General features: G+C 47.8%; 1 protein-coding gene across 11 annotated transcripts in view; it reads left to right on the forward strand.

Moving 5' to 3' along the window:
- The window catches only part of LOC119956323 (meiosis inhibitor protein 1), a 536,433-nt gene that overhangs the window by 161,060 nt on the left and 361,116 nt on the right, over positions 1–14,257 (forward strand). For all 11 annotated transcript variants that reach the window (XR_005458631.1, XM_038783445.1, XM_038783450.1 and 8 more), the window contains one exon: positions 4,825–4,939. Coding sequence is in view for 10 of the 11 variants with exons in the window: in XM_038783445.1 (XP_038639373.1) it covers positions 4,825–4,939 (115 nt within the window). In the remaining variant the exon portion in view is untranslated. The remainder of the gene's footprint in view (positions 1–4,824; positions 4,940–14,257) is intronic.

Here is a 14,257-nt window from a genome sequence, read left to right on the forward strand (position 1 = left end):
ATTCTATATTTAAATGTATTTTCTCCAAGAGATCTGAGGGTTGGATTTGGTTGAATACTTTTTAAGTGCTAATATGGGTCTGTGGTGACCAAGATGGGGTCTTACGTTACAGTGACGATTTAGTCCATGTTTAGTGTCAAACACCATCTTGGTAAATGAGTTGAAGCATGTGCTTGGGACAGTCATGTGGAGAATTGTTATGGGGCCAATTCAGGATTAAATTGTATGATTGTACCATTAGAAAAGCTGCACAACATTTTAGCGCACAACAATTTGTTTATCCTCTCCAATAGCTACCAGCTGATTGGTATATAGAAGGCTTTGCTGAGAATTTCAAGCACTAATTAAAAATATATTCAGTTGTCAGTGTTGACTTGATAATTGAGATTGACTGATGGTACTGCATTTGAAGAGGGCCTTTGGAATACCTGGGCGAATTTCTTGAACACTTTGTCAATTGGGCTTCGCCAACATTCTATCAACATTTTTCCATGGATAATCTCCAGGATTTAACCAAAAAGATTGAATGGTGTACTACTCCATCGGACATCTTAAAAGAGTCACCAGGAGAAAGAGTGCTGAGTTTGAGGCATCTTGCTAGCAGTCTTCCTTGCTTTGCATGTTGCAATTGAGGAGGAAATGAGGCCAAGTAGAGCAGCCTTAAGCTGCTGCAGAAAAGTATGAGAACGGTCCTCAGTAGGAAGCCTTGTCCATCCAGGTGGTGTGAATGCCACTCTTCTATTTGTGATCTTCAAGCAAGTCTTCGCTCCAGATTTTTGCCTCCAGGTTGGGTGCACAGAGACGGAAGAATTCCCAGAATAACTCTGGGAAATCAGCCTTTAAAATTGGCTGTCCAACATTTTGATTTTTATTTGATGGTAGGTTGTGCCAGGATGGCACTGCCAGGGTGCCAGGCTGGCAATGTGAAGCTACCCAGGTGCAGAGGGAGTGCCAAGGTGCCACCCTGCCCCAACCACCTAGTGATCTCTAATGGCCTGGGAGATCCCCCCCCCCCCCTCTCCAGGTCCACGTTTGTGGAAACCAGTATTAAACGGCACCCTGGAAAGGTTTCCCAGGCCCAGTTGATAGAAGAATCCCACAAATGCATATTTAAATGAGCCTAATGGCTCTTAAAAATGCAGATCTGGATCACGCCCAGCAAGGGCGATAATCAGATCACGCCATCTCCTGATATTTTGTTAAATTTTGCAAGGCGTTTTGAGCTTCGCAAATCCTGCGAGAGGAACGGTCTTGTCCCGCACCAAATCGGGGGGACGAGGTCGTAATTCGCCCCCAGGTCTATTTACTCTCCTGGGCTATCAAAATCCGACTTTAATGGAGGCAGCTGATGATTTAAATGGCTAGCTGGCTTCGTGAAACGTGCCCGCCTCCATTCATGCTCCTGAGAAAATGGGAAGTGCAATGGTGGGGTGCTATTATCATCATGATGGTGAGGCAGGCGGTCTGCTAGTCTTCATCTGCTATGAATGGGTCGAACTAAATGATAAAACCCTGAAGCAGCAGGAATTTGTAGGACCCTGGATTAATAGGGCACTGCGCCCCAACCTATTTTGCCATCAAGGCAGCTCTCCAGATAATTATAGTTGAATCTCACATCAGAGGAAAATAATGGAACAAATCAATATTGACACGTATTGTCAGTGAACGTTGCTGGAAGTGAGCCAAAAAACGTAAAACATAACCAAGATCCACAAAACAAAGGTAAAATACACACAATGCAACATGCACTTTTATTTACATGCATTGCTTTTTGGATAATGCAGAATGGTATTTGAATATGAATATTATATTGAGAGATGAAGAAGAGCACATACCTTGCAATTCTGAGTTTACAGATTATGATATTAAAAATAATCTATTTATGTGCGCTTTGTCAAATTCTACCATTAAGAATTCTTACATCCATGTACGTTGGGGTGAGGTTTGGGGCAGGTCCAAAATGAAGTCATGAACAATGAGATACTAATGAATCCAATATGGAATTCAGAACAAAATTCTTTACCCCCAGAGTGGTTTGAATGTGGAATTCAGTACCACAGGAAGTAGATAGGGTAAATAGCATAGATATATTTAGAGGTAAGCTAGATTTGGGAGAAGGAAATAGAAGCATATGCTGACAGGATGATATGAAGTAGGATGGGAAGAGGTTCTTGTGGAACATAAACACAATCAAACCTGTTGGGCTGCGAGACCTGATTTTGTGTGTAACCCCTCAGTGATCCTACATATGTAATTTAAACAGCTCGTGAAAATTTGTCACACTTGATACTCCACCATCGCACCATTGGTGGTACTGTGGCCTCAGGTAAGGGTCTCACAGTTCACCAGCCTGTGCTGCAGAAGTTAGTATACTCCAAATAATTTAACTTTTCTTCTGTCTAAATTGCTGTATGTTTTGTTATCTAGCTATAAACAATACAGAATCAAAGTTCTGTATAAATATAGGGACAGAATATATGGCTTTAAAATGGCCATTTTATTATACCTGTGCACCCTGGCTTGATAGAATTGATCTTGAAGCCATATGCAATAAATAACATGAACAATTCTTCTTATTAACTACTCTTAAGCTCAAATGAATAAAGGATTTATATATTTCTAAATTGTTAGTATATTTTATAAATATTACTTGCAATCATGTCTTATAAAAACCTATTTCAAAAGCAAAGATTACTGGCAGAACCATATTTTAAAAGAAATAGACAGCACCACCCTCTTCACAACCTATATCACCAAGTTTTAATGATGCTTTTGAGTCAACATTTGTCATTTGTATGGATTGATGCGACTCCTGTCTGATTTCTATTAATGTATAAGAAGGAAAATTGCATCAACTGGAATCAAGGCAGTAAGCTTATTGCTATTATTTTAACTGCGCTATCGCTGCCCACAGCACATTGGTATCCAATCCATCATTCCTGAACAGTGTTCACCCATGCATGCTAATTTCAGACACATGAGGCCCAGCCATATCACTTTGAATCCTGTCTGTTCAGGGTTTTTAGTAACATCACATAGCTGTTGTGAACGTTTAAGTTATTTAAGCAAATTTGAATTAGCATTGTTCCCAAAAGATGCATCTTCCCTAATTGTCTTCCTGTCTAATAATCTGAGATGATTGCAAGACACCGGCTGTGAAGTAAATACTTTGGTATTTTGGAGCCTCTTAAAATACATTCAAACGTTATATTCACAGATGACTATGAGCAAACCTTTAACATTTGATAAGGTTCCCCATTGTAGGCTTGTGCAGAAAGTAAGGAGGCATGGGATAGTGGGAAATTTGGCCAGTTGGATAACAAACTGGCTAACCGATAGAAGACAGAGAGTGGTGGTGGATGGCAAATATTCAGCCTGGAGCCCAGTTATCAGTGGCGTACCGCAGGGATCAGTTCTGGGTCCTCTGCTGTTTGTGATTTTTATTAACGACTTGGATGAGGGAGTTGAAGGGTGGGTCAGTAAATTTGCAGATGATACGAAGATTGGTGGAGTTGTGGATAGTGAGGAGGGCTGTTGTCGGCTTCAAAGAGACATAGATAGAATGCAGAGCTGGGCTGAGAAGTGGCATATGGAATTTAACCCTGACAAGTGTGAGGTTGTCCATTTTGGAAGGACAAATATGAATGCGGAATACAGGGTTAACGGTAGGGTTCTTGGCAATGTGGAGGAGCAGAGAGATCTTGGGGTCTATGTTCATAGATCTTTGAAAGTTGCCACTCAAGTGGATAGAGCTGTGAAGAAGGCCTATGGTGTGCTAGCGTTCATTAGCAGAGGGATTGAATTTAAGAGCCGTGAGGTTATGATGCAGCTGTACAAAACCTTGGTCAGGCCACATTTGGAGTACTGTGTGCAGTTCTGGTCGCCTCATTTTAGGAAGGATGTGGAAGCTTTGGAAAAGGTGCAAAGGAGATTTACCAGGATGTTGCCTGGAATGGAGAGTAGGTCATACGAGGAAAGGTTGAGGGTTCTAGGCCTTTTCTCATTAGAACGGAGAAGGATGAGGGGCGACTTGATAGAGGTTTATAAGATGATTAGGGGAATAGATAGAGTAGACAGTCAGACTTTTTCCCCGGGTGGAACACACCATTACAAGGGGACATAAATTTAAGATAAATGGTGGAAGATATAGAGGGGTTGTCAGAGGTAGGTTCTTTACCCAGAGAGTAGTGGGGGCATGGAATGCACTGCCTGTGGAAGTAGTTGAGTCGGAAACGTTAGGGACCTTCAAGCGGCTATTGGATAGGTACATGGATTAGGGTAGAATAATGGAGTGTAGGTTAACTTCTTAAGGGCAGCACGGTAGCATTGTGGATAGCACAATTGCTTCACAGCTCCAGGGTCCCAAGTTCGATTTCGACTTGGGTCACTGTCTGTGTGGAATCTGCACATCCTCCCCGTGACTGCGTGGGTTTCCTCCGGGTACTCCGGTTTCCTCCCACAGTCCAAAGATGTGCAGGTTGATGGGATTGGCCATGAAAAATTGTCCAAAATTCTATGATTAACCTAGGACAAAAGTTCGGCTCAACATCGTGGGCCGAAGGGCCTGTTCTGTGCTGTATTTCTCTATTTCCTGCTGTTGGCTAATTTGACTGTTTCACACTTTGCTATTTTCTTCTTTGCTCTTCATTTTCTCTTGGCCCCTTTGTCTTTGTAGTAGGTCCAAAGGGCAATCCTGCAGCAACTGCAACATTTAGGCAAATTGACAGAAAGAATCAGGAATTGTATATCATTGATATATCAAGGAGTAACAACACTGACAAGTGAAACAATAGGAAAATCAGATTTTATTCTGTTTTCTTTCAGTTGTTGCTCAGCAGAGATGAAACACTACAGATTGCAAGTGTGCAATGTATGACTTCCATACTGGTCCACTCTCCAGTGCAATACGCTCCTGCAGTAGTATATGCAGATATTCCAGGTACTTTTGTTTTACCAGGATGTATTTTCTGTCTGTTTCATTGTGAAAGGTGGTTGCATATTTAGAAGTGATTTATCTCGATGTCTTGTCTCTGCGCCATTGTGTGCCTATTTGCTGCTGACACCCTTGGTTGTGTTTGTCGTCTGCAAGTATGACTATTCTAATGCTCTGTTTGGCTGCTTCCGTTTTACCCCCAAACTACAGCTTGTCTGACTTCTGCTGTTCATATCCTATTTCATAACACATCCAGCTTGTCCATTTCATCCAAACTCAGCGATCCATGTTGATTCACTGCCAGAATTCTTAAGAAGTTCTGATTTTAACTCACTCAAAATCCATTCGCTTTGGTAAAGTTACAATCGTGGTCCTTGTCGTCTTTTCCTGCACAAACCCACTCCTTACTACCATAATGGGTTCCTTTGTCTGTTAAGATAGAGAAATTAATTATTTAATTTCAGTCCTAAATAGCGCATGAAGGGAAATTTCAGACGTAGCAGATTTTAACCCAAGCTTTGACGAAGGGTCATCTGGACTCGAACCATTAGTTCTTCTCTCTCCCTATAAATGCTGCCACACCTGCTGAGATTTTCCAGCATTTTCTCTTTTAGTTTCAGATTCGAGCATCCGCAATAATTTGCTTTTAACCCTGCCTGTTCAGTTGAAAACTGGTGTTGTGGGACAGAGATGGTTAGAATCACCCAGTTCACTTAGCTGTCCTGGAGTTTTTGAGAACTGACCTGCCAGGCTTTGCACCTGCTCGATGACAATAAAAGTTGACAGGAACCTTTCGCAATCGACGCATGCTGTGTTTTGTTTTTTCATTTTCTTTCTGGGGCCTGGAATGCTCATGTAAGTAAAGTTTAAGCTTCCTCTGTTGTGACCTCCTGGTTTCCATGAGCACAAGTTCTTCAGGAGGTTGCAAAGAGGCTCCGAGGGGTTTAAGACAGGAAAATGAGTGAGCAGCAACACGGTAGATGGCATTTAATACGGAAAGATGTGAAGTTATCCACTTTGGTAGGAAAATCAGAAATGCGGAGAATTTCTTAAATGATGAGAGATTGGGTAGTGTTGATGTGCAAAGAGACTTGAGTGTTTTATTGCAAGATTTGAGTACTGTATCTGGAATATTGTGTACAGTTTTCATCTCCTTATCTAAGGAAGGACTTGTTTGCCCGAGAAGGATCGCATCAAAGATTCACCAGACTGATCCCTGAGATGACAGCACTGTCCTTGAGATGTCAGCACTGTCCTATGTGGAGAGATTGAGGAGACTGGGCCTATATTCTCTAGACCAGTGCTTCTCAAAGTGTGGTACGCGTACCGGTGCCGGTACGCGAGCCATCGTCTGCCGGTACTTGGAGTGTTTCCAGAAAAGAAAGAGACAGTAATCCTGGATTGGCTTGTTTCGCTCACCGGTCCCTGGCACATTGAAAAAAAAAACTGCCGGTACGCCACATCAGATAGTTTGAGATGCACTGCTCTAGAGTTTAGAAGAATAAGAAGTGATCTCATTGAAGTATACAAAATTCTTGCAGGGCCTGATAGGGTGGATGTAGGTAGAAAATGGAAAATCTCAGCAGGTCTGACAGAATCTGTGAAGAGAGAATTGAGCTAGCGTTTCCGGTCTGGATGACTTTTTGTCAAAGATGCAGGAAGGATGTTTCCCCTGACTGGGGTGTCTAGAACCAGGGGACACAATCTCAGAATTTAAGATTGAGATGAGGAGTAATCTTTTTACTCCGAGGCTCCATTGTTGAATATGTTCAAGTTAGTGATCAGTAGATTTCTAGATATTAAAGCTATGAATATTAAAGCTTGGCCGCAGATGACAGGGTAGCAGTGGAAGGGTGTTTTTCCGAATTGAGGTCTGTAACTAGTGGTGTTCTGCAGGGATCAGTTCTGGGACCTCTGCTCTTTGTAATATATATAAATGACTTGGAAGAAATCGTAACCGGTCTGAATAGCAAGTTTGTCGGATGATACTAAGATTGCAGGAGTTGCGGATAGTGATGAAGATTGTTAGAGAATATAACAGGATAGGCTGCAAAATTGGGCAGAGAAATGGCAGATGGAATTTAACCCGGACAAATGCGAGGTGATGCATTTTGGTAGATCCAATTCAGGTGGGAGCTATGAAATAAATGGCAGAACCATCAGGAGCATAGAGCCACACAGAGATCTGGGTGTGCAGGTCTACAGATCCTTAAAAGTGGCAGCACAGGTGGAAATGGTGGTAAAGAAAGTATATGGCATGCTTGCCTTCATAGGATGAGGTATTGAGTATAAAAGCTCGAAACATATGTTACAATTATACAGCACGCTGGTTAGGCCACATTTGGAATACTGTCCAATTCTGGTCACCGCACTACCAGAAGTACGTAGAGGCTTTGGAGAGAGTACAGAAACGGTTTACCAGGATGTTGCCTTGTATGGAGGGCATAAGCCATGAGGAGAGATTGAATAAACTGGGATTGTTCTCCCTAGAGAGACGGAGGCTATGGGGCAATCTGATAGTAGTTATGAGAGGGTATAGATAGGGTGGAGGCTTTTTCCCAGGGTGGAAATGACAATTACAAGGAGCCCCAAGTTCAAGGTGAAGGGGGAAAGGTTCAGTGGAAATGTGCGAGAGAAGTTTTTTACACAGAGAGTGGTGGTGCTCTGGAATGCACTGCCAAGTGAGGAGGTTGAAGTAGATACGTTAGCAACCTTTAAGACTTATCTGGATAGACACATTAACAGACAGGGTATAGAAGGATACAGGCGGGTGGTCTAGATAGGACACATGATTGGCGCAGGCTTGGAGGTCCAAAGGGCCTGTTCCTATGTTGTAATTGTTCTTTATTCTTTGGTATCAAGGGATATTGGAAATAGTGCAGAAAAATACTGATCTAGTTGAATGGTGGGTCAGGCTCGAGTGGACAATTGGCCTACTGCTTTATTTTCCTATGATCTAACCCAGCTGCGGCCTTGTACTGCTGGTTTTGGTGGGAACCTTGCTTGAAAATTTTAAAAGACGTCTTGCTTCTAATTTCTTTAAAAAAATATATTTTTATTAAGGCATTTATATTATAATTTTAACAATTTTAACAACGAAAAACAAAACAGCAAAATTAATAACATACAACCAACCAACAACAAAACCCAGCCAACATGGCTTACATCAACAACTCCCCAATGCTTCCCCCTGATGTACCATCAATTGGATGCGAGGCACGATGAAGGTCCAAACTTAGGCTTTAATCAGCTAGTTGTTAGCCCGGTAGTCGACTACAGTACAGAGAAAGGCCGACCGCCGGGAACTCTGGGTACTTATACCCCGCCTCAGAGGCGGAGTCAACTTGCCTCTCGACCAATTGGTGAGCAGTCACATGACTAGTCCCAGCCAATCAGACGAGAGGCACATGACCAGTCAGAGCCAATGGGAAACTAATGCTCTGTACCAATGGCAGTGCTTCCATTCATACCACCACACCCCCCCCCCCCCCCCCCCCACCCATTCCCCCTGCTGACAGCTTAATTTTTCCCAAAGAAGTAGATAAATGGCTGCCACCCGGGCAAACACTAACATCGGTCCCCTCAGGGCAAACTTAATCTTCACGAGCCGGATAAACCCTGCCATGTCATTGACCCATATCCCTGATTTTGGGGGCTCCGAGTCCCTCCATGTCAATAAAACACGTCTCCGGGCAGACAAAGGCGAAGACATTGGCCTCTCCCGCCCCCGAGACTCCTGGGTCTTCTGACATAACAAAAATCGCAACCTCTGGACTCGAAATCACCCGTACCTTCAATACCTCCGACATCAGCGAACCCCTGCCAGAATCCTCTAAGTTTGGACGTGCCCAAAGCATATGGGGCGGGATTCTCCCTTCTGGCGGCTAGAAAACCAGTGCCAACCACTCCGGCATTTTCGGGGGCAAGGTGGACGCCGGAGGGGTTGGCGCCGCACCAGCTGGTGCCGAAGGGCCGGCGCGAGTTCACGCATGTGTGGAGCGGCCGGTGTGATTCTGCACATGCTCAGATCAGCCGGCATATTTTTGCGCATGCGTTCTCTTCTCCCCGCCGGCCCCGGGCAATATGGCGGAGCCCTACAGAGGCCCGGCGCAGAAGAAAGAAGTGCCCCCATGGAACAAGCCCGCCCGCAGATCGGTAGGTCCAGATCGCGAGCCAGGCAACCATTCGCAATCCCCCCCCCCGGTGTCGGATCCCCCCCCCCCCCATACTCACCTGCCAGGTCTCGCCATGCGTGAGGTGAGTATTTCACACCGGTGGGACTGGCCAAAAATGGACGGCTGCTCGGAGCTTGGAGAATCGTTGGGTGGGGGGCGCTGTCAACAGCCCCTGACTGGCGTGGCGGGAATCCCGCCGCTGCCTGAAAGACGCCGCCGGTGAATACGGCTCCCGGCTTTGTGGCGGCGGGGCGGGATTCACGCCTCCCCCCGGGGATTCTCCGACCCGGCAGGGAGTCGAAGAATCCCAGCCCAGGACATGATTCACAGGCCCATCCGCACACCGTCCACACCTGCTCTCCACACCTTCAAAGAACCTGCTCTTCCGGGCCACAGTCATGCATGTCCTGTGGACCACCTTAAATTGTGTCAGGCTAAGCCTGGCACACAATGAGGATGCATTCACTCGCCTCAAGGCATCCTCTCACAACCCAGCCTCCAGCTCCGCACTCAGCTCTGCCTCCCACTTTTGCTTCACCTCCTCTATCAGGGCTCACTTACATTCCATCAGCTCCTTAGAAATCTCCGATACCTTCCTCTCCCCCATTCCTGTTTTCGACACTACCTTGTCCTGTAACTCCTCAGGTAGCAGGTGTAGGAAAGTCATTACCTGCCTCCGCACAAGGTCCCTCACCTGCAGGTAGCGGAACCCATTCCCCTCAGGCAGCTCAAACCCCACCTCCAACTTATTCAACACGAAATTTGTCAATAAACACATCCCCAAACGCTCGATCCCTGCCCATTACCACCCCCGGAACCCGCATCCAACCCCCCTCGGAACAAACCGGTGATTACCACAGATTACACAACGTTGCCCCCTCCAGCCCCATGTGCTGCCGCCACTGTCCCCACACCCTCAGGGCAGCCACTGCTACCGGGCTTGTGGAGCACCTGGCCGGCAGGAACGGCAGAGGCGCTGTTAACAGTGCCCCTAAATCCGTGTCCCGACATGAGGCTGCCTCCACCCGCTCCCACACCGACCCCATCCCCACTATCCACTCTTCCTGACCATCGCTATTTTGCCGCCCAGTAATAATTTATAAAGTTCGGAAGGCCAGCCCCCCCTCCCTTCGACCCCGCTCCAGCAGCACCTTCTTCACCCGCGACGTTTTATCCGTCCAAACAAACCCTGAGATCACCGCATTCACTTTCTTGAAAAACACCTTGAGGATGAAGATTAGAAGGCTCTGGAAAACAAACAAGAACTGCGGGAGAACTGTCATCTTCACCATATGAACCCTCCCCGCCAATGACAACGGGAGTGCATCCTGATGCGACCATCAATTCACACGAGGCAGAGAGTTGAAGTGAACAGTGGCTTTAATCAACTAGAAGTCTACAACACCAGGTTAAAGTCCAACAGGTTTGTTTCAAACACGAGCTTTTGGAGCACTGCTCCTTCCTCAGGTGAATGGAGAGGTATGTTCCAGAAACATTTATATAGACAAAGTCAAAGATGCCAGACAATGCTTGGAATGCGAGCATTTGCGGGTAATCTAATCATTGCAGATCCAGAGTTAGGGGGTGATCCCAGGTTAATGAGGTGTGAATTGTCTCTAGCCAGGACAGTTGGTAGGATTGCAATCAACTAGAACAGTGCCTGCCTGCGAATGCTCTGCAGTGAGAGCCGCCTACAGGGCAGCTGCTCTTTATACCTCCCTTCAAGGGGACGGAGCCAGGGGCGGAGCCCACAAGGGCACCACATGATACAACCAGTGTAGTACAGTACAATGGTCCATAGGTGGAGCCCACATGGGCAAAAGCGTGGTACAATGTAGTACAGTGGTGAATGGTTACCATAATACGTTCACCGCACAACCTACCTTCTAAGGTCCACCTCTCATCTGCCCCACCAACCGAGCCAGATTCAGCTTGTGCCGCCGCTGCGCTGCTCCCACCCCCGCGCCGCCTGAATACACAAATACCGTAAGCTCCCCCCACCCCACACCACCTTGAACGGCATCACCCCCAATCTCTTCTCGTGCCCCCTCGCCTGGATCGGAAAGACCTCACTCTTACCCATGTTCAAATTGTACCCCGAAAACCGGCCGAATTCCTCTAGGATCCCCATGATCCCCCCCTCCCCAAGCAGGTCCGAAATGTACAATAACAGGTCGTCCGTGTAAAGTGAGACCCTATGCTCCACCCCCTCCGTACTATCCCCTGTCAGGCCCTCAATGCTCTCAGTGTCATTGCCAACGGCTCTATAGTCAAGGCAAAAAGCAGCGGGGAGATTGGACCTCCTTGCTTGTCGCCACCCCCCCCCCCCCTCCCCTCCCCCACCCCCGGTTCAGCCTAAAAGAACCCAAACTCACCCGGCTCGTCCAACACTCGCACCGACGCCTGCGATAGCAGCCGGATCCAGCCCACAAAGCCCTGCCCAAGCCGGAGTGCCCCAAGACCTCCCACAAATAGTCCCACGCCACCTGATCAAAGACCTTCTCGGGGTCCATGGTGACCACCACCTCCACCTCTCGTCCCTCGGGGGGCATTATCATCATGTTTAGCAACTTGCTGAAATTCGCAGCCAGATGCCTCCCTTTAACGAACCCTGTCTGGCCCTCCCCATTACTCCGGCACACAATCCTCAAATCTCGAGGCCATGATTTTGGCCAATAACGTGGCATCCACATTTAACAGGGAGATCGGCCTATACGACTCACATTGTTCCGGATCCTTGTCCCCGCTTTAAGATCAGAGAGATCGAGGCCTGCAACTTTGTCGGGGCAAGCACCCCCCACTCCCTTACCAACAAGGGCCCCAGAACCCCCGCACACTGGGTAGCCGTCTGGACCCCGGGCCTTGCCCAACTGCATCGCCTCCAGCCCCTCCACCACTTCTATCAGCTCAATTGGGGCCCCCAGGACCTCCACCAGCTCCTCTTCAACCCTCGGGAACTCCAACCCCTCTAAAAACCACCTCATCCCCTTCACCCCAGTTGGGGATTCCAACTCATTCAGCCTACTCTAGAAATCCCTAAACACCCCATTCACCCCCACCGGGTCCAAAACCAGGTCCCCCCAGGTGAGTATTCCACATCAACCACCCCCGCCAGCAACGTCTTATCTAAAACAAAAAAGTCAATTTGGGAGTTCACCCTGTGCACATGAGAAAAGAATGAAAATTCCTTCGCTCTCGGCCTCCCAAACCTCCACAGATCCCTCCCACCCCATGTGCTCCATAAACCCCCTTAGCGCCTTCGTTGCCACCGACACCCGCCCTGACCTCGATCGCGACCGATCCAGCCACGGATCCAGAACCGTATTAAATTCTCCCCCCATAATCAGCTGATGCAAGTCCAAATCGGGGATCTTCCCCGTCTTATAAACTCTACATCGTCCCAGTTCGGAGCATAAATATTCACCAGCACCACTGTCAACCCTTCCAATTTCCCACTCACAATCACATATCTCCCCCCGCGAGTCAGCCACTATACTCCCCACTTCGAGCGCCACATGCTTATTGATCAAATTCGCCACCCCCCCCCCCACACTGTTTTAGAATCTAATCCCTAGTGAAATACCTGCCCTACCCACCCTTTCTTCAACCTAGTCTGAACTGAACCATCTTCAAGAGTATCTCCTGTAGCAGAGCCACATCTGCCTTCAAGCTTTTCAAATGTGTGAACACACAGGCCCTCTTGACCAGCGCATTCAATCCTCGCACGTTCCATGTGATCAGCCTGGTCGGGGGGCACCCCGACCAGCACCCCTTCCCCACCCTCCCCGTACCACCTTTTAGAAACCCCTCCCTTGTCAGCAGTCCTCCCCCTGCCCCCCACCACACAATCCCAGCCCCAGGCCCTCTCAGTCTAACCACCTGCTCACCCACCACTGCGCTTCTAACAAGCTCTCAGTGCAAACTTAACAACCCCACCAAACAAAAAGAAAAGAGCAACTCACCATCCCCCACCAAGAAAAAACAAACCCAAAACAATGGCCCCAAACAGTCCAAACATCAACTAAACAAACCCCAAAGGAACAGAAAGGGAACATGCCCTCCAGAGTTCAATGTCCTCCTTCTCCTGCCAGTTCACTGTCCCTGACTAAATCCATCACCTCTTCTGGGGTCCCGAAATACAGCTCCTGACCTTTCTAGGTCACCCATCGTCGTGCCTGTTATAGCATTCCAAATTTCACCCCCTATTTTAAGAGGGCTGCCTTCACCTTATTGAAGCTTGTTCCTCTTCTTGGCCAGCTGCGTACTCGGGTTCTGGTAGATAGAACATAGAACAGTACAGCACAGAACAGGCCCTTGGCCTTCGATGTTGTGCCGAGCAATGATCACACTACTTAAACCCACAAAACCCGTATACCCATAACCCAACAATCCCCCCCATTAACCTTACACTACGGGCAATTTAGCATGGCCAATCCACCTAACCCGCACATCTTTGGACTGTGGGAGGAAACCGGAGCACCCGGAGAAAACCCACGCACACACGGGGAGGACATGCAGACTCCACACAGACAGTGACCCAGCCGGGAATCGAACCTGGGACCACTGGAGCTGTGAAGCATTGATGCTAACCACCATGCTACCGTGAGGCCCCTAACACGCAGTACACACGGAACTCACTGCACTACCAGGTGCAACGCCTCGTCTGCCTGGCCCACCTCAAAATCCGTTCTTTATCCAAGAATCGGTGCAGTCGCACCACCATCGCCCTCGGCGGCTGGTTCCCCTGCGGCTTCCTCATTAGCGCCCTGGGCGCCCGGTCCACTTCCAAGAGTCGTTCAAATCTCCCCACTCCCAGCAGCTTCCAAAACATCCGAGCCACATATACGTCGACATCTGTTCCCCCACTGATCTCCAGCAGACCCACGATCCTCAAATTCTGCCTGCGAGACTGATTTTCCAGGTCCTCCACTTTCTCCTGCAGCCACCTCTGTTGGTCCCGCAACATCCCCATCTCCACTGCCAGCGAGGCAAGGTGCTCCTCGTGCTCCCCCACTGACTCTTCCACCTTCTGGATCACCTGACCCTGGGCCTCCAATCTCGTCTCCATGTGTTCGATCCCTGCCTTTATCGGGTCCACCACCCTGGCCATGTCCTCCAAATTCTCCTTCCTCTGCTGGGTGAACTTCTC

This window comes from Scyliorhinus canicula, chromosome 23 (genome assembly GCF_902713615.1).
Source record: "Scyliorhinus canicula chromosome 23, sScyCan1.1, whole genome shotgun sequence".
Classification (NCBI taxonomy): Eukaryota; Metazoa; Chordata; class Chondrichthyes; order Carcharhiniformes; family Scyliorhinidae; genus Scyliorhinus; species Scyliorhinus canicula.